At 33.4% G+C, this 24,883-nt stretch overlaps 2 protein-coding genes across 2 annotated transcripts; both read left to right on the forward strand.

Moving 5' to 3' along the window:
• The first annotated feature begins 297 nt into the window (after positions 1-297).
• LOC137931791 (uncharacterized) lies at positions 298-5,875 on the forward strand. The gene is made up of 4 exons (XM_068775305.1): positions 298-374; positions 3,433-3,618; positions 4,659-4,791; positions 5,752-5,875. Exons 1-4 carry the CDS (start codon positions 300-302, stop codon positions 5,838-5,840), a joined length of 483 nt encoding a protein of 160 aa, XP_068631406.1. The 5' UTR covers positions 298-299; the 3' UTR covers positions 5,841-5,875.
• Positions 5,876-10,070: 4,195 nt separating this feature from the next.
• On the forward strand, positions 10,071-23,873 carry LOC137931290 (uncharacterized). Its single transcript, XM_068774733.1, has 5 exons — positions 10,071-10,283; positions 18,527-18,614; positions 20,297-20,449; positions 22,282-22,447; positions 23,696-23,873. The coding sequence occupies exons 2-5, from the start codon at positions 18,534-18,536 to the stop codon at positions 23,779-23,781; spliced, it is 486 nt and encodes a 161-aa protein (XP_068630834.1). The 5' UTR covers positions 10,071-10,283; positions 18,527-18,533; the 3' UTR covers positions 23,782-23,873.
• The last annotated feature ends 1,010 nt before the right edge of the window (positions 23,874-24,883 follow it).

Here is a 24,883-nt window from a genome sequence, read left to right on the forward strand (position 1 = left end):
GTAAAACGCTGAATGCAGGAGGCTCTCAATCGGTCGTATTGGACATTATTGGGAAACGCCCGTGTCTATAAAGGGATGTAGGAGTAAAATGATGATAATAAATATACATTTTTATTATAATAAGATTGTAATTGTAATTTTTCCCTGTCCGTGGCTTAAAAGAAACCTTTTTTTAAATGTCCAAAAATAAATAATCTACTCTGAACATTGTAAATAAGGTAATTAAAAAATTGTAATAACTCAAGTTTATGCCAACCTAGTGTTTTAATCATTTTTTTCCCGATAACAGATCGAAAATTATGGTGTTTAAGTTAAAACTGTGCTTTTGTATCGATCTGAAAGTTGCTTGCTTCATCATTGGCTATTTCCTATTGGTAAGTTAAATAAGGTAATTAATAAATATACGTACTCATACGCTAATAATATTTTCGTAAGTAAATAATTATAATAATCTTTCTTTATTCTATTCACATAAACATATGCTAGATTCATACACAAGCATACACATTATAAACTTAAATATTTACACTAAAGAAAATAAGCACAACTCGGAAAAATAGCCACATTCAGAACAATAGTGTAAAAGTACACTAGACTTACGCTAGATGGCGCTGTTTTAAATTATTAAAAAGCTATGTATAGGGGTACGGAAATTTCGTATTTACGAAATAGATGCGAATAAATGCGAAAATTACACATAAACGCGAATAAATGCGAAATATATGGTAATGTTCGTATGATGGATTATTAAATTATTATCGTATCGCCCGAGTCGCGACTCGCGTCAATTGAACTTGAGTGAAGTTCGTTTTGGACGAAACGGTCGACGCACTTTTTGGACACGAACTGACTCGACAGAACGAAAGCTTTCGAGTCTCACTTGTTCGTTGCCTATCGCTAGAGTCGGGGACGTTGAGCAGTGTTCATTTGTAACGCTTTAGACAAGTGTTTTACAAAAAAAAAATTTTCTTGCTCTTAAAATGGGACGCCCTAAGAAACATTTGACAGATAGAATACTAGAATTTAAGAAAGATGGTCTGTATGGTGACAAAAAAGATACATTGAATTCTGAGTTCTGCCCCAAAATAATGAAATTGATTGATGAGTTAGAAGGGACAAGGTATCCAATTGCACACCTGTTATGGAACAAATTAGAGGATTTAAAATCATCGCTTGAACGGCAACGTCAAGGTTATTTTGATGAAAACGCGTCACAATGTCTTAAGGACTATGAAGGAATTGGTGAGACAATGAAAACTATCTTGAAATCAGCAAGCGACAAAAGTTTCAGTAAGCTTTTTCTTCACATGAAATTAAATAAGACGAACGAGGCATTGGCCAATTGTTTTCCCCATCTGTGGCTGCAAGTTCAACCACATTAAATACAAACGTATTGCTTTTCGAAATTTCGAGTTTTGGAAAGCTTTTCGAAAATTCCTTTTTTCCAAGGATTTCCTCAAAATGAGCTAATTGATGGGTATGCGCACATTCATAGGTTAATTCTTCGGCCTATTAATATAAATGAAAACCCCAATGTAAGGGACATATTGTTGGCTGTCAAATGCAACTTTCTGTCCTTTGTTGAAGCAGCATTACAGAGTATTTGGAGTCCAACCAACAGCGTGGACGATGAACGCTTCTTCAGCATATACAATGTTGTCGTAGCGGACCGAAGAACGAAGCTTAAGGAGTCAAATGTTGAAATTTCTACAATGTTATCTTTTAATTAATTAAAATTGTTTAATGTTAGGACTTGTACTTTGAAATTTTGTATTTTGTTAAACTTTACTTTCGTATTTAGTAATAAAATTACTAAACAGGTATTTTTGTTTAATAGATACCTAATTTACCCAAATTTTATAATTTCGAAAACATAAATGCGAAATTTATGCGAAATTTTTAAATTTTGAAAAACATAAACGCGAAATTGGTGATTTTTTTTTGCGAAATTTCCGTACCTCTAGCTATGTAACGTAATTATAGGATATCATTTGTCTTATGTACATTAACGCTAATCCCAGGTTATATCACACAAAACGTGATATGGTTTTCCAGTGAACCATTTCCAATTTTTACAGATTATATTATAAAGCAGTCATGATGATTATATGATGGTATACTTAAGGGCTAAAGTAAATTTAATTTATACAGAGTAGTGCAATAGAACGTTCAAGCTGCTAGTATTTTTGTCTATTTCCACAGACAACATCCAATATAAATATAAAAAATTGCTAATGTATTGCTGAACACCAAACTCAATTTGATTTAACGAAATAATTTCTCAGTAAATATTAAAAACATTACTTTTATTTTCCCATACAAAACAGTAACACAAAACATTGGTTTTAAGCTGTCAAATACTTTACATTAATTAAATTAAAAATTCATAATCAAAAAAAAATATCGTGTCTTATTTTAAAGTAATAGAGAGTGTAAAATAAAACTTTTAAAATGTTTTTTTTTTTTTTAATAAATGTCATAGTATATCATTAAACTATTAAATCAATAAATAAAGTGATTTCTCTGAAATAGTTTTTTTTTAATACAATTGAGGCATGTAAAATAGTTTATACATAATAAAGCTTGTAATACGAATAATTATGATGTAAAGAAACAAGGATATACTGAAAGCTAGTTCAAGCAATTAGCGCATTACGTGGGGGGTCTTGTTATATGAAAAAAAAACTTTTGGAACCCTTATAATTATATTTTGAGTGGACCATGTGTGGCAATGAGCAGGCCATATGGCGTGCAAAAAGATGGCCGTCAAGGCTTCAAGGGGTGATCATGTATTTACAAAGAACTTAATTTGATTTTATAATCTAAGAAAATCATTTGCTTTTCTTCACTTTATTTACACAAGTTATCATTATAGATGATTCAAAGTGGGGTAAAATGTAAACCAATGAATAAATTTATTTGTTGTACTTTAGCCATAAAAATCTGTTACAATAAAAAAACATTACATTTAAATTTGGAATATCTCATTCTTATATGATATTAGAATGACTTGGGGTGTTAAAGATACCTTATTGCAGTAATATCATTTCACAATGCATTATCCGTTTAATATAAATATGAATATACATTGTAACCTTTATTAGTGTCAGAAAAAGATTTGGCCAATCACGTAAAATTTGTATGAAGGTGATCAAAGCAGTCAAGATAATTGAGGAAATATTGAATATTATGTCACTTAGAACCAAGCCGCTTGAGCAATATTAATGGCTCAATAAAGTAAAATAAAGAAGTGTAACGACAAACAACAACGTAAGGTCATTTATCCACCTGCATTCGCTGTTCTGTGGTCTCAACTCCAGAACCATAAAGCGCCAGCGGCAATCTGATCTATGCCCGTGGCTTGGCCACTGTTACTTCAACATGCCAATCGTAGCTATATCGGTGATTACATCAGTGATATATATTTTTAAGGCTGTGCATGTAATCCTGACAACAGTGGTCGTGTATGCGACGTTGTCGATCTCGGAAGGCATCCTGACCAGCGAGCCTGAACAGATGAAGAAACTAATGGATATGATGCTGCTAGGACAATTCGCGTTTCCATTCTGCCTGTCCAATCTAAAATTCACGATTGTTCTCCTCGTAGGGCTTCATAAGGTAAATATAAAGTCATTTAAATTACACCTGTACCACTAACAAGACTTACAAATATTCCTTAGACAATGCAATTTACACAACTAGCATCATTAATTACTCAACACGTGTTCATCACTCACCCCTACACTGGGCATCCTCAGGAGTAATATTACACCGTTTAGTATCAAACACCGAGTGAACTCGCATTGTTTGCCGCATGCGCATTTATCAGCAGGCTAGCGGGCGGTACACTTTATTGCATGACTACTGCTACATAGCGGAAGTATCTATATAGTAGTCCTTTTCTTACTTAGGATGGACTTCCGCAAAGTAATTCCTGAATCCATTAGACATACATAACTACACTCATACCTATAAACAAAAATACCTATATATACATATCAATATATATAAATATATAATTACGAAGAAAATTGTATAGATACAAATAAAAAAGACCAAGGAATTGTTTATTTACTATCTTTTTAAATTCATATTAATATATTTGTAAGTATAAAGTCAATTGATTGTCCGTACGATTCGTCGCGCCAGTATAAATAATATAAGTAAGCCTAAGAATGAAATCTCAAATACATATATATTGTTAAAGGTGATTAAAGTATATACTATGCAAAAGTAGGTTATATAGTTGTGATCTAAAAAAACGACACAATTTTATTTATCTATTTAAGAGAATCTAATTTAAAATAATCGTGCGACACCGACTGATTTGTAAGATATACTGTTAGGTGATTTGTTTGTGAGTTTGTAAACAAAAATCCAAAAATTATTTTGAGAAAATCGTATTCGAAAGTCAGAAAATCTACGCTGTTGTACTACTGAAAACTCAGTACCGCATTTTAAAAGCGCGACTAGATAGAGCGGCCGATATTCCCCCACTCGTCTCGCCGCGCGCATACCTAAGGCGCGGTACAGCGCTTTCGGTAGCATTATACTTGTGTAAACTGATCTATATGACCCGTACCCTCTCAAAACTAGGAAGCTAACAGTAACAATATTACAAGGATATAAGTCTATTTAAAATTTTTTATATCAATCAGAATCTCCGAGTGCTGATCAGGCTCTATTTAATATACGCGGCGGTCACGCTGGTGGTCACCGTCGTCGGGTGCTTCGTTCTGGAGTTCATGCTGCATAAGGAGCTGTCTGCTAGCCTATCAATTGCGATCAACAGTACGTATTTTCAGATTTGCGAAGAACCGATAAGGGCTTCACGACCGAAGACGACAATTTTAACAACGAAATTATTTTCCATAGATACTTTGAAAATATTGTACTCAAAACTTATTTTAAATTGATTGTCGTCGTCGTTTCAGCCCATACTTTCCCAGACTTCACTGCAAAACATAGGCTTTTCTCGAAGGTTTCTACGGGGGGATATACCTTAATTGCCACGCTTGGCAGGCGGGTTGACGATTGCAGTGTGGTGTCATGGGACACAGGAGACACTACTGCCAATCTTCTGGCAACTTGTGCGTGATCAGTGGAAATTTGTGAATTATATAACATTGTATCCCGAGAATCAACCTCGCGACCTTTGATCGAAGTCTCAATCAACCGCTGAGCTACCACTGCTAAATATTCACAGTAAATAATTTAGGTGGTTACATATTATTTATATTAATTTTATATTAGCAACTATATCTTTGTATGTTAATATAATTCATGTTTTTCCATATTAGTTCGACACCAGACATTAAAATAGTAATCTTTTGAAATGTATGTAAGAAATCGTGACGTAAAAGCTTAAAAGGAAGTAAACGTGATAATGTGATGATAATAATGAATCAACTTTCAATAAATATATAATAAATACACCCTATGTAAAAATCAATGGGTTCAGAAATAAAAAGTAACGTAGTTGTAATACAACAAGAAAAAGTGTTTCCATAATTCGAATTGCTACATTTTAAATGTAGTTATTGTTTATTATCTGTGTGAGGATTTTGTACAGCCAAAAGTTATTGGCCTGTTGCATTAAAAACAAAAAGATGTGACACATTTCACAGCGATCACTTAATACACGTTGATTGAAAATATATGAAAAACCTTTAAAAATTTCTGCTGAAAAGTTAGCCAGGCCTTTTAAAGCCTTTATACTTTTTTCTAACCTTGCACAATTTTCTTTTTCAGCATTACACGCGTTCCTTATTTATATAATTAGAATACAATGGCTGCAACTCGATCCTAATGTTCAGAAGATTCTGAAGCAGAGAGTCTGAAGTAATGGAAATGTACAGGATGATGCGAAATGATATACTGCGATAGAATCTATACTATCGCTACATGTGATGGAATTAAAAATGATTTTATTTTTTTACGATTTTTTATTAAAAAAGTTTAGACTGCATACATGTGTTTTATTTCATTCTCCTTAATCCATGTTACGGAATGAAATTACATATTTTATAGTAGTTCGTATCTTTAATTATCAGCAATGTTGTAATAAATAATATTTCACACATACATAACATTCACACATATATAACATTCCACATTATCTATTCGGTCGTAAAACAAGGAAAAGATATATTCGATTATTGAATAATAAACCTTTTCCGTCAATTTACTTGCAGTATGTGTTTTGAAATCTGTAAATATAAGTATACAATTTTAAAAATCTGATTCTGTTTATTACAAATGAATTGGAGGTATTTTTGCAGTTTAAACTTCGGCACAGTCACTTTTTGATATGCATATACCTTATAAATACACTATGGACGCTCCCATGTATTTATTTCAATTTAATATAATTATTGTAAACTTATAAAATATTATCATTAATATATTATGAAACCGCTGTAATAATTTTGATTTGTTTAAACAGTTTTAAGAATATTCGCTTAGCGCCTAAGCTGTAAATAGCTCGGATGACTGTTGAGCAAACAAATATATTTTCAACATCTGTAACTTTAACCCAAAGCATCCATAGGATATAATGCTATGGGAGAAGTTTATGTCCACCAGTGGACGTATATTTAAATAATAATGATGGTGATGATTTGTCATAGTATAATATTATAGGTAGATAAGTCTCGGACTGAAAGCAGTCTTGAATTCACCACGGCTCAATTTCGACATGTAGAAGGACAGGTGTTTTGACTTGAAATCGTAAATAATTAAATGCTTGGAGATATGAGTACGAATGCTACTTTATGCTTACTGGAGATAGTTAATTATCTTCTTTTCTTTTTTTTATGGCCCCCGCTATTGGAGGCCTCTCGTATGCCTAATTAGTTGGGATCAGGGCCTTTGTTTACAAATAAGTTTTTCAGATTCTTCACCTTTATTCTTCGCTCACTGTCATACTTCTCAATTTCTTTTATTCTTACCTTATTTCCATCACAATATCTTTCATTTTGTTCTTTCATTCTTTCTTGCTTTCATCGCCTTCCTTCCATCATCTTATTACTCTTAGGTGGCTAGGTACATTTTTTTTATTCTATATTTTATTATTTACATATTCTATTTTACTTACACATAGTTTTCTTTGGGTTGTGCTTTCCTAATACATTACTACACTTTCTTATTCTATTTTGTCCTATTATTAATTGACTAGTTATTTTATGTGCAGTTTATTTGGTCACTCATCACCCTACGAACAAACGATAGGAATGATGGGCGAAGATTGTCGTCGCCCATCATTACGGTGATGCTATTATCTTCTTTGCAGCCGATAGACGCCCACTGTAAAGTATAGGCCATGTCTTGATAACCATTCTTGTCCTGCCCACATCCAGCGACTTCTTGCGGACTTAATTATGCAGACAGTCCCACTAGGTGGAGTGGGAAGCCTAACTATGTCGCGTCTACCGGCACATAGTCGTCACTCAAGAATCTCTCAGGTTACATAGTCGGTTGCACGAGCGACTTGCTCCGTTCACTATCACTTCTAACCAGCAATTCTTCGCTCTACGTACTTAACTTCTTCTTAGGATCTGCTCATTAGTGATTCAATCTTGCAGCGATACTCCCAGCATAGCTTTCTCCATTGCTCTCTGAGTGATCTTGAGCCTAAGGTTTATTGTAAGCGACCACGTTTGGAATATGTCATCACTGGCAACACACATTAGTCAAAGACCTTCGTCTTCAGACACAAATACATTTCGACGCAAAGATTGCATCTGAGATAAAATATTTATATATTTAATTTTATTACGTAGTAATCTGAATTCTTAAAACGCATTTTCTTAATAAATTATCATTTAATTATTTATTATTTCTGAAACCATTGATTTTTGGTGAGAGTGTATAATACTCGGTATATCGAAAAGGTGGTAATTATTGATGGTAGTAGATCAGTGTTTCCCAACGTGGGGTGCAGGCCCCACTAGGGGGCAACTCGATTGATAAGTGAGGCCAGTCTAAAATAGACTCAACACGAGTTTAACTCTTTTATTTTATTATAAAATTTGTGTATATTAGGTGGCGTAGAAATTTTAAAAAGGCCTAGATGGAATATGACACAAAAAAGGTTGGGGAAACTCTGTGGTAGATGGTCAGGAAAATTGAAAGCTTTTAATAGGTCACTATTATTGAGTTTATATTATGATTTAGAGTCAAATAAACGTTCATTTCGTTTTGTTACTATCAAGGAGAAAAACGATACGGAATTGGAAATTATTTATGGCATCGTAAAAACAAAGAAAAAATGGTTATTACACGAATGACCGTGAAGATAAAATGATGAAGCTAAATTGACAATTTATAAGCAACGGTCTGCGAAAACAAAGTGTTCTTGGGTGTATTCCAAAATGTAATTCAATTATTTTATCGGGGAATGGAGTATTTGTTTTATTTTCAGATTTAGACTATTTAAATACAAAAGTGCTTTCCGTAATAAGACAACATATCTTTTTATCTTTAGATAAATTCATCGGAATACAGATATCTGACTGCGCTGTAGTGGTAGCCCACTGGAAGAGGTCGGAGATTTGCGATCGTAGGTCGCCGGTTCTATTCCTGGCATACGATCTTAGATAAAACACTTTATACAGTAATTATATAGGATTGCCGCTACTTACAATAAAGTTTTCAGATAATGGGCAGTGGCGTACCATAATACCACATTGCAGTCGCCAACCTGCCCGCCAAGCATGGCGATTATGATATATCTTTATATATCGTTGGGGTAGGTCTGAGCCTTACAGTGGGCGTCTATGTGCTGAAACGAACAATGTTTGCAGACCAGTGGGCATGGCAAAAGATGGGCGCTGGGGTTGTAAGATTCTGAAGTGATCACGGTCCGGCAAGTGCAGTAGTATGTACACACATGGTGAACAGAGGATCTTGTTAAAGTTGTCAGAAGATAAATGCTCCCAACTAGTTCTATTGGAAATCTCTGGGGAACGCCCATGTCCAGCAGTGGAGGTCTTAAGACTAAAATGATGATGATGAATAATAATTTCATAATTAGAATGTTTTCGCCACTTATATAGTCCATCAGTTCTTCTCAAAGAGATTTTTAACTTTTAAAATAAAAATTAGTTTTATTTCAGTAAGCAATATTTATGTAAATGTTAGAAGACATTGCAATAATTTTAATAAATGACATAACTAATGGCAGCATAGGAATATTTGTCGGTTATTTATTTCACATGAATTTTGGAAAATTATCACAAATAAGTAAATCAAACATGTGAGACAAATATAAGAAGATCACGGCATCTTAATTTGAATAGGCAATTATATGATGCCGAAATAAATATTCTTTTCGATATAGCCTATTCAGATTAAACCGTAAACAAAAGTTCTTTTTTAAAACGTAAATACATATTCCACAGATTGAATAATTTCCATTGGTATGTGCCAAGATTTAAATATAATATTTGCAAGAATGTACAATTATTTTAAATTGGCCTACGTTTGTCCACGTGTGGTCCCATTATGTCTTCTGTCATCTGGAAAAAAAATATACCTTTTCGGACTTCCTTTAACTCCACTGCAAGACTTTTTACTGACATCTAGTGGACAGGTGTCGCTAACCCATTACCACTGAAGTATAAAATTTTTAAACTTGTATAATTATAAAAAAAGATTTTATGTTAAGATCATTTTATATTCGATCCCTTAAAGAAATCAAAACATCTCTCGGTCGGTGACTTTTTGCCACGGAATTAGCCCCATAATTCGGGGCATTGAACGTCGAAGGTCATAGCAGGTAAGGTGTAAAGATTAAAGAATTTTTAGACTTTAAAATATTTCTAATAATAAAAAATAAGGCCAACACATTATATAAATCTCTTCCGTAATTTGGTCTCTGCCAAGATTTAAAAATAAATAATGACGTCACTTTTATTTTTATTAAAGATGAGTAATTATTATTATTTGCAATATTTTTAATTATTTAGCAAACGGATTAATAAATAGAAGCGTTAGAGGCGCAAGGCCACGGCCGCTCCGCTCGGATGCAGGAAGCCAAATCGTACGCCAGTTGTTTACAAACCGTCGGCGAGCGCGCGCCGTTCCTTTTTCGAATCCCCTACATAAATCATAAATATAGTTTTTTTTTTTTTAATATTGTGTTGATGTGCCAGTTCCGAGTGAAATGAAATTCAGAATAGACATTCCAATTTCAAATGATTCCGACATTGTACTTTAAAGTTTTATTTTGGCAGTTAAACAAGAATTAGTGCAATGCAGCATAAAGAAAAAACTTCTTAAATGTTAGTGTTTGTGTGTATATATTAATACTTCTATTTATAAAAGCTTCTCAGGGTTTGTTAACCGTTTGAATCATACTATTTTCGTTTAAATATTATTCGCATCTTAATATATTTATAATTGTGCAAATTATTTTGTAAAAAAAATAAGATTTGTATACAATAATGATAATATGTAATTATAAAAACGGTGATAATTATATATGATCCAATACTTGATTTTTTTCTTGAAGTATTTTTGTCGATGATTGGATAGACACATTCTGTGATACATAGCTCTTAATATATCAAAGAATGTAACGTAATGTGTAATATATAGGGATGGGCAAACGTTGAGGTTATTCTTGCGTGAAATAAAACAGATATTTGTACAAATGCGGCAAACGGTTGCCTGTGGTTACATCGATTTCAAACAGAGACATTTGAAAATTTTCTTAATCGATATGATGTCGCTAACAAGCTTATCTTACGTGCCAAATATATAATTTTTTTTAATTTGAATTTAAAAAATATCTCTCAAAGTTTTTCTTCTGTTTTATACGAAATGTAAACTCCATTCCCTTCGTCCATCATAGCAAATGCTTCTACTTGTTTTTTAGCCGATTGCCTTTGGCATAGACCTCCCCAAAAATCGCCACGCTGCCCGATCCTGCTCTGCCCACATCCAGCGATGTCCCGTGACCTTAGCTATGTCGTTGGTCTACCTTATGGGGGCGTACCCACACCGCGTCTACCTCGTGGTCGCCACTCTAGAACCTTTCGGCTCCTATGGCCGTCAATTGCATGAGCTTAACAGCGAATACTTAGTGACAGTAACAGCAAAACATTGTTCGAGAATTTACAGTTTTTCTTTGAGTAATTAATTTTCATCTGTTTATGTTATTATCTAGATAGAATCATTGACAGTGACCATATGTACCTGTTACGAGGATAATGCCAGAAAATCCGAATTTAATAGAAACTAGAATCTAATAATAGGGTATAAAGGCATCCTTCAATCTTAAATACAACATATTCAGACAGGTTTTAACAATATGATTAATACAATAGTAAATTAAATCATTCTTAAGCTTTATTATCACTTAAAGATACGTTACAATGTAATAAGATCTTTTTGGAAGTTTTAAATTAAAGTTTTGTATTAAATTCCTCTTAAATAAATAAAAAAACATAACTATAGGGCATAGGCCTTGCGCTGACCGCATCTAGCGGCTTTAACTATGTTATCGAACACTCTAGTGGGGGCCCAGCAATGCCGTGTCTACCGGCGCGTGGTCACCATTCGAGAACCTGCCGTCCTCACTGTCAGTTGTATTTATATGTAGTTGTAGCTATATGCTCTGCCCACTGCCCCTTCGCACGATCAATTCTTCAAATAAAGTCTGTGACTTTGGCTGAAGTGACTAAGCTCAAAGTAGACTTTAGCTTTGTCTGCCATTTTTTGATAGAGAGGGCTGATCCTATATCTAGTTAATATTACTACTTCGGAAAGAGTTAGCGCTAAGAGATGAAGCGGAAGGAACTCCAGCAACGCTTCTGTCTAGAGTGAGATGGTTAGAACTCGCTATTCTATGTCTACAATTAAGAATAAACGCATAACATAAAGACAATTAATTATCGCCATAAAAATAATTCTTTACGACTTTCTCTAAGTGCTGAGTGTATTGAGCAATATATTTAATAATTAATTCTAGCAGTATTAAATTATTTGGATAAAATTTATTTCAAGTCAAATAACCAGAATATTCTAGAAATATTTTATATTTTTGTGAATGTTCCTTTATTAACACGAAAAAAAAAGGTTTAATGTCATAGAAAAAAAAAATTAAAAATAAACATCGGTAATAATAATTTTAATGTCTTATGGAATTATTATGTTCATAAGGAGTTTTTTTGTAATAATTAAACAAATTATTTATGGTAATTTATTTAAATTTTTATTGTATAGGAAAGAGCTTGGCTATGATAAAAGATAGTATCGAACAGATGGTTATAAATACAAAAGACGGATTATCGCAGATTAAGACGCGCGCTTAGCAAGAGATGACATGTATTTCTTATACTTTTGTGTGGCGAATATGTTGTGACATATCGTGAACATTTGAAGTTCTGTGCAAGGAAAAACATCTGAACAATTCGAAGTACACCAATACCTCGCTTTGCGTCGTTTCGTTTTGCGTTTTTTTGGAAGTTGCGTCGCTGCTTAATTAGTACTAATTTTCACTGTGCGTCGTTAGATTTTCGAGGTTGCGTTGTTTTGGATTCGAGTCTTTAATTTTTTTTAAATTTTCTTATTTTTTCTAAAAGATGGCAAAACTTTTGTTTCTAAATGCGCCATGCCATCAAAACTCGGGGATTCCCTTTCTAACTAAAATCAACGCAATTTTAACACAGTTTTATTTTCACTTTGTTTTGCTTATTTTAGAGTTAAGTTACGTAGTGTGTTGTGCTTTTTTTAAAAGAGAGTTATAAATTTATACAAAATTTTACGTGTTGTTTCTGCTTACAAAAAAGGTAAATATTCAAATTTATTTATTGGAAGACTTATATTATTTTTGTTTATTAAATGTTTACTTTGTTCAATTTTCTTTTTAAAAAGTAGTATTTTCGTAACCCGGGAACCTATCTTTGATCTTTACATGGTTTGCTATAAAAAAATCTTAATTCACTTTGCGGCGTTTCAATTTGCGTCGTGTTTTTTTTGGAACGTTACCACGACGCAAAGTGAGGTATTGGTGTACATGATGAGGAAACGTTGGTTACTAGAGTTCTACCTTTGACTCCCAAAATCAAACTCTTAATAATACTAACATATATTGTAAAATAAGAACGTGTTTTATATAGTTTTTAAAACAGAAGTCCCTTTATCAATAAACTTGACTAAATATCAAATACGACCACAAACATATTTATCCTTGTATTACTCTTGTACATATTTATGATTTTCTAAACTGTATCGAGCAGTGGTAGCTAGGCGGTAGAAAACTGGAACTTACGATCATAGTCGCGGATTCGATTTCCCGGATACCATCTTGTGTAATTCATTACATACATTAATTATTCGGCGTACCGAAAAGTAAGATCGTTTCAATCGACATATTTTACAGAAAAACCGATTTATTTTTACCGCTCCGGTATTGATTTTGTATACTAGATAGCAAAACGTTGTTGATAATGAAGGTGAATATATTGTTGATTAGAAATAAAAAACTGGTTAAAATGTAGTCGTGTGAATTTAACTTTAGAAAGCGACATTATTTTCCCGTTTCCCTAATATATAGAATTGTCATTGCTCACAAATAAGTTGCCAGAGGATGGACAGCAGCGTCCTCTGTGTACAATAATACCACACTGCGATCGCCAACTCGCCTGTCAAGCATGGCGATTATAGTATATCCCCCATAGATATCTTTGGAAAAGGCTTGTGTAATGACGAAATTATCTCTTATAACATGCACAGGAACATCCGGCTATTTGTTCATCTTGTGTTTAATTACAATTATTGTTATGAAATCGCCTAAGCGATAAAACCGCCCGTTGTACTTTATTTATATTATTCTAATTATACGTTTTTCTGTGTGATATGAACGCAATAAATAGCATTAAATAAAATAATAAACATACAGATAGGTTTGTTTTGGAAATGAACACAACATGGTTTTCTTTTATAAGGCTGAAAGATATTCGACTTATCTTTATAGACTATATATAATTGAGAAAAGAATCGCAACAAAAGGTTTAGTTACCAAATTATTGGCTAAGAATATGAAATCTATAGAAATAAATAAAATTGGAATGTCGATTAGTTATATTAAAAGAAATACTTTCGAATATATGAATAAGTATGCTTAAATCTATAAAGTTTTTACACATCTTTTCTATGACGATTTATAAAGTGATCACTTTAAAATATCTTACACTGATTTATACACTATACAACAGCAAGTGAACATCTTTAAACCTTGTACACCTATAACTAATCATGCTGCATTATTTCTTATGATGTGCACATTTTTTGCTATTTATACACCGCGAATGTAATTAAATATACATTACAAAAGAATCTTTTAAAAAAAAGGATTTGGACAGGCCAAATGTACGCATTTCAAAAAAAGAACACCGATTTATGCGTAATGTATCACTGACCAAATATGTGTTTTGGGCTTTTTCGAGCCACTAATATATATATATATACATGTATAAATGTATATATATGCATATATATATGTATAATACATATAAGAGAGACTTATATGCAAGATAATAATACGCAATAATATAATAATATATGTAAACATTTCCTTCGAGAAAGAGATCACTCGCCGAATCCAACTCTGATGGGCAGCGTTCGGGAAGCTCCGAAACCTCTTTTGATCCAAAACACCGCAAAGTTTAAAGACGAACATGATGATCAATGTGTGTTACCGGTGATGATATACGGATCCGAGACGTGGTCACTTACGACGGGATTCATGAGAAGAAGAGTCAAGATCAAGTACGCAGCCCGAAGAATTGCCCGTCTGAAGTGGCAGTAGGCGGGGCATAACGTGCAACCAATGGCCATTGGAGCCGAAAGATTCTCGAGTGGCGACTACAAGTCAGTAGACGCGGTGTAGTTAGGCCCCCAATTAGGTGGAAGAAGAAGTATGTATAATATGTATCTTCTTCTTCTTCTTCTTGAAGTGCCTCTCCAACTAGTGGAGGTTGGCTATCAGCTTCCTGCTCTCTTCCTTATTTTTAGTTCTGCGTAATAGCTCAGCAGCGCTGGCGATTCCGGTCCACTCTCTAATGTTACGAAGCCACGACTTCTTTCTCCTACCAACCTTCCTTTTACCAGCGACCTTTCCCATCATGATAAGTTGAAGGAGATTGTATCGTTGGTGTCGAAGAACGTGTCCCAAGTAAGCGATTTTCCTTCGTTTTACTGTGAGCATTAGTGCGCGTATATGGCCGATTCGTTTCAGAACTTCGACGTTGGTCACCTTCTGAGTCCAGCTTATGGACAGCATGCGTCTATATGTCCACATTTCGAAAGCCTCTATACGTTTACGAAGGTCTTCCTTTATGGTCCAGGCCTCACATCCGTACAAGCAATAATATGTATAAACCATATATATGAGAGATTCATGATTCATGTCAATTTCGCATAAAATTGCTCGGTAAACTGTAATTGTAAGTCATATATATAATTAACTAAGTGTACGCCTATCCCCCGATTATACGGTAGATACGTTCCTGAGAAAAACGTGTAAATCGAAAAACTTGCAGAAAATGCATAATTTTGTTATTTGACAGTTGTGATTTTTTTCAATATTTTTTGGTGTACACAGAAATCAAAATAAAATGCATTGACAAGTTAAAATATTTAATATATTACGGAAACACTGTTTTTTTTTATTTATTTACAATACGTTAAACAGAAGACCAAAAAATTAAACCAAAAGTGTTTTATTGTCCTTTATCACTGTCAGAAATTACTCTCATTCTTTTTTCGTATTCACTTTCATCACTCGAAGTTATTTGTGTCGATTCGATGCTTGAAGCAGAAATATTTACATTATGAGAGATGGTAATAAAATCGGTTATTAGAACAAAAAAAAACTTATTTGGAAAACCGTGTAAAAGCGAAAACGTGTAAAACAAGTACCGTGTAAATCGGGGGATAGTGTACTTAAGTACGCATTGCTGTGTTACGTTTTTAATTAAAAAAGTGAACAAAGAAGAGTTTTAACACTTCATTAGCCGTCACGAGCGCCTTCATGTCGGACTGCGGGTGTTATCCACGAATGACAACCTCAGCTATTGGACCCTTCACCGAAGCGATCTAAGAGCTCGGCGACCTTTCAATCCGATAAAAAAAGAGTATGTAGCAGCTGGAAACGAGGCCCCACGAGTGTAATTACATTGTAACACGTACATCTGTCTCATTCATTTACATTTTATTTTTTTAACTTAAAGAAACAATAAAAATACACCTAGAAAGAAATGAAGCAAATAATAAATGTTAACTAAATATTAAACTATTTATAAAAGTACATTAATTAATTTGCGGTCGTGTTTGACGTGTGTCCAATGTTATTCTATCAATTGCGAAACCGTACTCTTTTGTATAAAATAAACAGTTAAATGATTTATACATTTTTAGTGTGATAGTTCGACTTTTAATAAATAAAACAATACAATCAATAAAATGCCCACAAAACAATACAATTCACAGCCAAGAAAATGTTATCATATTTGACTTAAATTTTATTACCAACACGACACCTACATGCACATTTCTGTTAGATAACCAGTGTTTTTAAATTTTGATAATAAATAAAAGTAGGTAATAAATATATTATTGCATAATAAATAACTTTCTTGTTTTTACGTTTTGTATATTTTAAATACTACCTTTATGATCCATTGGTTGTACTTTTTAACATCCCGCTAAATATTCTAGTAAAGTTTTATATCTATACAAGCTTTAGTTGGAAAATATGCAAGTTTTATTGAATTCTATTACAACCTCCTATTACAATATGTATACGAGGCAATTGTTGAATATCTTTCCTAGATCCCCTGAAGCTATAGCTCGGTGAAATAAATAATTTAATGAACCGAGCCGAGGCTCTCTAGTGTCCTCGACTTTCATCATCACCAGCACCAAGAAGTCCACAGCTGGACTTAAACCTCCCCCAATAACACCGGGAGGGACCTACCTGCATTCAGCGAACAGTTAGTGTAAATCTAACATTGCCCTAATTAACACATTCATTGTTTTTTTACTACGAAATAATAATAACTAAAATCGCCTATTAAATGCGACCGAATTGAATATCCCCATAAAATACGGTAATCATCAAGTAAACTACCGTCCACTTAAATTGTCCGCATTGCGAAATAATAAATATTCGAATATACTACGCAATGTATTTCAGTATATGGAACGTGCTATTTCAGTCGACGAGACAAGTTCTTTGCTATGGACTAACGGACAAATTCATATTAAACATGATGATGTCACAATAATTTTATACCGTACGATAATATACCCTATACGTTGCAGATAAGGTTGTTATTCGCACGGAATAGTTTTTAGGTATATTACAGTGTATTAGGGTTATAACTATTACATTTGATTTATGTGATGCGGAATGAAGATCGTTGTAATTTATGCCACGCTTCACGGTGCACTACCGATTGGGGTGTGGCAGAGAATATGAAGTTATACTTTGTGAGTTTTCATTTATTATTGGAAAACAAAAAAATGTTTTAAACTGTCTTATTGATCTATATGAATTATTGCGTGGTATACTATACGTTCAAATTTAATTAAAATTTAATCATACATACATATCAATATTACAAAAAAATATTTGATTTGTTATTCTTTTTTATATATTAATAACAAATGGATTGAATAGAGCATTTCTAACACATTTTAAAAAAACAACAAAAATATGTTTATGAAAGTTTTTTATTTATTTATCATAGATAAAGATTTAACTATACATTTTCTTAAATTTAAATATACGATTCCGGGAGTAGCAGCATCCTCTCATTACAGTGACATCGAAGAGAGTTCCATTAGTAAAAAATTCATATTTTTGGGCTTCGAGATCCTTCAAAATTTGAGTGTATTGAGATTTTTTTACTTGTTTTCCACGAGGAACAAGTAGTCTGAAGACGGAATTGAAGAGCAAAGACAGGTGGAAGTTGCCAGAACGTCTGTGGAATAGAAACAGTTGTTTGTAGATCATTTGGAGCCGAAAGAAGACAAGAAGCCGATAGATGCAGCATAGCTAGGCTCTCCACTAGATGGACGGTCTACATAGCCAAGGTCGCATGAACTCCTGACGTGCGGACAGAGCAAGACCGTTCATGGAGGCGGTGCTATCAATTGGAGTAGGGATGAGGAAGTAGTCGCATGAAACGTATTTTCAAAAACTAGACATTGTTAGGGCGCCATTAAAAACAAACAAGACAACAAGATTTAAAAAATAATAATAATCATAATAATTAGTTACTTCAACTAATTTGAATCGGAAATTTTAAACGTTATTGTAAAGGCATGGATGCTAATGTTTGTTGAGTACAGATCAAATAAATATTAATCATACATAGATATAAATATAACGGTATATACATAGATCGGTTTTATTATTTTCTCCTTTGTGCGATTTAGGTCTGAAATACGTTTGATTTTTTTGTGAATAATAAATATCCATGGAAATTTTTAACCGAAAAATATTTTTTTTCAGTTAAGAGATGGCGCTACCTATGCTGAGACGATGCTGTGGCTGCCTCTCCCTGGAGACCGGCTGTCTGATGCTTTGTATCATTTCAAGCGTGAGTATTAAAAAATATTTAACATTTCCATACGTGTTTTGTACATTCAGATGTGTGCAAATGCTCCTATAGTATAATAAGGACGCCAGACTTATCTTCTAAATTGATATTTTGATGTATTCCTGTACAATTTAATAAACATAGATATCATAATTTCGCCTTTATGTCCATCATTAACATCATCTCAACCACAACAAGTATACTGCTGTTCATCGGCTTCACCCATAGATTTCCAACGTCTTCCGACGATCAAAATATGTCGTAACTTCGTGGCAATATATGCTTTGTGTAGAAAGATTTTAAAATTGAAATATAGAAAGTAACAGATCGAGTCGAAATTGCCTTCTTGAATATTCTATAATGATAAACGAGTTTTGAGTGACAGACCAAACCAAAATTCCATCACGAGGGCTTATACCCAATGACTCGATGGAGTCTGAGAGCAAAGGCTTCGACGGCCCAATCTGGTAAAAAAGTTGTATGTAGAGGTTCCAGCTGAAGCTACCGAGGGAATCTTCGAGCTTTTTTACATAAACCAGGTTTAAGCTAAGCATCATCTGCACTCTGCCTCCTCAAACCTGAGGAAACATACGTCACATTAAAAAACTGTTTTTCTAGAGTTTCCCGATATATTTTACAATTTCCTATATATTTTATATATTGAACAAAAACATTATTGAATTTATTTTGACACATTATACACACCAATACCTCGCTTTTCTTTTTTTTCTAAAAGATGGCAACACTTTTGTTTCTAATTGCGCCATGACATGAAAATTCGGGGATTCCCTTTCTAACTAAAAATCAACGCAATTTGAATACAGTTTTATTTTCACATTGTTTTGCTAACTTTAAGAGTTCAGTTTCAATTACGTAGTGTGTTGTAATGTAGTGTGTTGTGCTTTTTTTTAAAAGAGAATAATATTTTTTTATAAATTTTTACGTGTTGTTTCTTGGCAGAGTTATATTACTTTTATTTTTTAAATGTTTACTTTGTTCAGTTTTCTTTTTAAAAAGTAGCATTTTTGTGACCCCGGAACCTATCTTCGATCTTTACATGGTTTGCTATAGAAAATCTTAATTCACTTTGCGGCGTTACAGTTTGCGTCGTGTTTTTATAGAACGTAACCACGGCGCAAAGTGAGGTATTGGTGTATTATTATTCCATATTTTTTTATTTTGGAAACCGAACTATTCTATTATAAATAGTAGTAGCAAAGTGAGGTATTTATGTATAATATATTGTCACCTATTAAATCTTAGTCACATAGCAAAACAGTATGAATTGCTAGTGAGCAGAATATTAAAAAAAAAAAACTAAAAATAATATTGACTTTATTTACTTGAGCAGTGGCGGCAAAGCTGTAGAGGATTGAGACTTGCGATTTTAGATCTTAAATTCGATTCTCATGATACAATGTTACATATTTCACACTTTGTGATTTAAATGTATGAGATATCCACTGCTTACAAACAAGTTTCCAGAGGATGTACCGCAGCGTCCTCTGCATATCATAATACTACTCTGCAATCGCCAACTCGCCTGCCAAGCGTGGGGATTATAGCGAACCTCGACTAGCACGGTTGCCATTACTGCCACTAAGAATAGTATAAGCGCTGGTATAAGAACAATTGCAGTAATGTAAAGGCACTAAATTAATAATTTCGATTTTATCTACTAGATGGCGTGCTTAGCGTACATTGTAGCGGGCGCATGGAATCTGCCGCGTCACCGAGAGAGGGAGCGAGAAGACAATCTTATCTCCATGACCATGGTGATGTTCTCCACCCTTTCCGTCATCAGCAACGCAGTGGCTTTGAGTGGGATTGGATTTGTGAGTGTAACCTTTATGTTACGGATTACTACAGTTTCCGTGTTCGCTATTATAGTGCTACCGACTCCTCTGTACCGCGCATGGCGGGGAAAGTATCCGTTCGTCAGTCCGCCGTCAACGCTTGCGGCGGCACTCACGCTCTTTTTTCCTCGGCCCCTCACCACGTCGCGTTTTCTTAAGGAGCGGTATAGCAGTTTCGGTAAGATTAAACAGCGACAGATGTAGTGAAAATGAAAATATTTATGTAAATAATTAATATTAATATATACGACAAAAGTGATAGTTCCATTCATTACAACATTCAAGCAACTTTTCAAAAGAGACGTAAAACAAAATATTGGTAATATCTCTATAATTGATACACTTAAAATTATAATCTCTGTATAGTTTTAAGGCTAATTATATCTATTCTTAACATGCCGTACATGAGTAAAGTTTTATTTTTTATTATTATATTATTTTATTTTTATTTATTATATTACATTGTATAATATTTTTATTCTTGTTCATACTTTACCGTGTTTGTTGTTGTTGTGGGTTTGCCTATATCCGCCATTTTTAACCAGAAAATTAAGGTAAAAAATTGTCATGGTCTGTTGGAACTTTATATTGCAAATTGTTATTATTTAATAATTATTATTTATTAAGAATTATTTTAAGTTGACGGAACCTTCCGCTCCGTGAAGTTAACTCAGATGAAGCTATAAAAGCCTTAGGGCTAACAGCACTGACTTCAACAGAGAATAAGTATATATTTAAGAACCCGATAAAAATGATTAAGGCGTTTGGCATTTCATCATTAGATTGACATATTTTATGTTTTATTATAATATTTTTAAAACAGTCGATGAGAGATCTAAGTAAATAAAAAATATTTAATTTTTCTCTTAAATTACACATAGTTAATAAGAGATGACAATTACATCGATTATAAGATCATTGGCTCGTCAAAAAACATATACAATGGCAAGTACAAAAGCGTAAAATTCTAAAATTCCGCACTAATTATACAAATTAGACACTTGTTCAGTAGACAAAAAGGATTTAATGTCACTTGTCTAACAGTACTATTGTTTCCGCATACATAACAATAGATGGCGCTGAAATTACCATAACTAAAATCGAAACAAAAGTGCCTGACATCCGTAAAAAGTATTTTATTGTCTTTGTTTAGTCCGGTGTTTGTGGTTAATTTACTTTTATATACGTATACATTATTTATGATCATATAACAAGAGCTAGTGTATCTTATACTGATATTTCTAAATATACCTAAACATAAAATAAGATAGAGAGTAACATATATTCATTTATATATTTATACTAGCTGATCCCGCAAACGTTGTTTTGCAAAAAAAATTAAAGTTTTTAATTAACAAATGTAAGATAAGGGTTGATCGTAGAGGGGTGAAAATTTAGGTTTGTATGTATTTTTGTATGCTGTATCATAATAAAATAAAAACCAAAAAATTGTCTAAAAAAATAAAAATAAAATTTAGGGGTGGACCACCCTTATCACTTAGGGGTATGGAAAATAGATAGTAGCCGATTCTCAGACATACTGAATACGCATGTAAAATTTGCTAAAAATCGGTTAAGCCGTTTCGGAGGAGTTCAAGTTCGAACACCGTGACACGAGAATTTTATATATTAGATAGACGACAAATGCCCACTGAAATGCGTTCTAGCACTGCCTACATCCAGTAACTTGCTGCATCCTTGACTACGTTGTCAATCCACTTAATAAAGTCGATGAAAGCCTATTTGCATTGTGGTGTCCATTTGAGAACCTTTCAGCCCTAAATGACCTAAAAAAATTGTTTCTTTTCCAGAGACGTCCTGGCTGCCTCCAGCTGTCGTTGCTCTTCAATTCCGTGTTCATACTGTGCTTGTTCCTGGTGGCGATAGTGACGTGCCTTTATAGCAATGAGCTGAAGCCATTCCTCGATAATCCGGGAAACGTGGCTTTTATCGTATTGATGTTCCTTGTTGGTGCCGGTATGAGTAAATTATTTTTTAATCTTTTTTTAATGACTTCTCATCTTCCCTGCCATGTGTAAGCAGGGACATTATTTATAATATTTTTTCACAGTTTTTTTTGTTATTTCTTAAGATCTTTCATTCATTCCTCTATTATCTTTCTCATTTTCTTCCATTCGTTTCCATACCTTGTTACATTTGTTACACCGGCTCTCTTATTTACCTCTAGCAGCGCCTTACCTATAACAGTTTTAAATTTTTTATTTTCATCTTTTTTTTACAATTTTACACAAATTTTTGGTGTTAAATAAAAATGCTTTTACAATAGTAGTACACCAATATTTCACTTGCGTCGTAGTTACGTTCCAAAAAAACAAAAATAGCATAGCAAGCAAAACAAAGTGAAAAAGATACTGTGTTAAAATTGCGTTGATTTTTAGTTAGAAAGGGAATCCCCGAGTTTTGATGGCATGGCGCAATTAGAAACAAAAGTGTTGCCACCTTTCAGAAAAAAAGAAAATTTCAAAAAAAAAAAACCAAACACTAACCCAAAACAACGCAACCTCGAAAATCTATCGACGCACAGTGAAAATTAGTATTAATTAAGCAGCGACGCAACTTCGAAAAAAACGCAAAACGAAACTACGAAAAGCGAGGTATTGGTGTATTATTATACAGGGAAATTAGTTATAGCTGTAAAAGCTTTAAAGGAGTGAACGTATAGCTTGCAATTTGCTGTATATAATACACCGTGATCTTTTAGTATAGACTCGGACAATGCCTAATGTGGAGTAATTTTCTAAATTATTATCATCATCATTTTCTGTACGACTTCAATTGCTAGGCGTATGAATCCATAAACCTCACCTGAAGATTTCTAACAGGACCTGTTTTATATACTGCCTGCATCCACCACCTTCCGTAGACTTGTACAAAGTCGTCTGTCCAACATGTGGGTGAACATTCTACGCTCCGTGTGATGATACCTAAATACGGCACATCACTCATTGCGGCTTCAACATGCCAATCCACTGGACAATCTGTTCTTTCTTTCTCGTGTAGAAATCTCGAGGCTAGCCCTCTACATTGTTCTTCAAGCGATGTTTGTTATTTATTTATTTATTAACTCTTTTTACAACTTTTGTTAAAGCTTAATACCTTTAGGCATTCTCTACCAGTCAACCTAAACCCTATTCTTATTATATACTGCCACAGTTTATGTTTTACATGAAATATAATAATCAGTGTATTTTTCTTTCCTTCCAGCCTACTCTCTATACTATTTGACGGTCGTGAATAGCTTGTACAGGAAAATGAAGATGTCATACTGCGAGACCGCACTACCTATGTGAACAACAGATAAATTATTTTATAAGTATGTATAATGGATAAATGGCTTTTTTAAATTTATATTGTGCAACGTGAATATTTGCTTAAGAAAGAATATGGCTTTGAATAAAGTATTAAAAACATATGTAATTTATTTTACTGAAATACTCATAAAAAGATTATAAATTATTCTGTGGTGTAAGCAGTGGTAGCTTAGCGGTGTGGACTGAGACATGCGATCGTAGGTCGCGTGTTCGATTCCGCGGAATACAATCTTATATATTACCACTTTTTTAATTCATTATATACAATTGTTACTGGCCACAACCATGTTTCCAGAGGTCGGGCATTAATTAACCAAAACTTGTTAATAAATAAGTGAAAATAAACCTTGGAAATCTATATCTCTACTACTATGTTAATAATATGGTAAAATTGTTGGTTAATAGTATGGTAAAAGTGACAACAAAAAGACTTTTTTGTTGTGACCTCTTTCGTGTATGGTCTAATATTTTATTAAAAAGACAAAATGTTACGTTAGAGAGTTCACAGTACCACACTGCTGAAGTGATTCCTTGATTACTTCAACACCGTATCCACAGCCGCACACTTCTTCGATCTGCTGTACACCAATACCTCACTTTGCGTCGTGGTTACGTTCAAAAAAAACACGACGCAAATTGAAACGCCGCAAAGTGAATTAAGATTTTCTATAGCAAACCATGTAAAGATCGAAGATAGGTTCCAGGGTCACGAAAATACTATTTTTTAAAAGAAAATTGAACAAAGTAAACATTTAAAAAATAAAATACCTCTGCCGATAAATAAATTAGAATAATATTTACTTTTTTTGTATTCAGAAACATTATAACACACTACGTAATTGAAACTGAAGTCCTAAAATTAGCAAAACAAAGTGAAAATAAAACTATTAAAATCGCGTCGATTTCTAGTTAGAGAATTCCCGAGTTTTGATGGCATGACAAGTGTTGCCATCTTTTAGAAAAAAAAGAAAATTTAAAAAAAATTAAAGACTCGAACCCAAAACAACGCTAATCTAACGACGCACAGCGAAAATTAGTACTAATTAAACAGCGACGCAACTTCGAAAAAAACGCATAACGA

Source organism: Battus philenor, unplaced genomic scaffold (genome assembly GCF_028537555.1).
Source record: "Battus philenor isolate CCGP_79_NKW_IND1 unplaced genomic scaffold, ilBatPhil1.0.hap1 SCAF_11, whole genome shotgun sequence".
Taxonomy (NCBI): Eukaryota; Metazoa; Arthropoda; class Insecta; order Lepidoptera; family Papilionidae; genus Battus; species Battus philenor.

What these genes read in the sequence shown, in the direction of transcription:
- LOC137931791 (XM_068775305.1), top strand. Translation starts at nt 300, where the DNA reads ATGGTGTTTAAGTTAAAACTGTGCTTTTGTATCGATCTGAAAGTTGCT. An exon ending in TCATTGGCTATTTCCTATTG is followed by an intron (nt 375 to 3,432) that starts GTAAGTTAAATA and finishes TATATTTTTAAG; the next exon opens with GCTGTGCATGTAATCCTGAC. An exon ending in CCTATCAATTGCGATCAACA is followed by an intron (nt 4,792 to 5,751) that starts GTACGTATTTTC and finishes TTTCTTTTTCAG; the next exon opens with CATTACACGCGTTCCTTATT.
- LOC137931290 (XM_068774733.1), top strand. Translation starts at nt 18,534, where the DNA reads ATGGCGCTACCTATGCTGAGACGATGCTGTGGCTGCCTCTCCCTGGAG. An exon ending in CTTTGAGTGGGATTGGATTT is followed by an intron (nt 20,450 to 22,281) that starts GTGAGTGTAACC and finishes TTTCTTTTCCAG; the next exon opens with AGACGTCCTGGCTGCCTCCA. An exon ending in GATGTTCCTTGTTGGTGCCG is followed by an intron (nt 22,448 to 23,695) that starts GTATGAGTAAAT and finishes CTTTCCTTCCAG; the next exon opens with CCTACTCTCTATACTATTTG.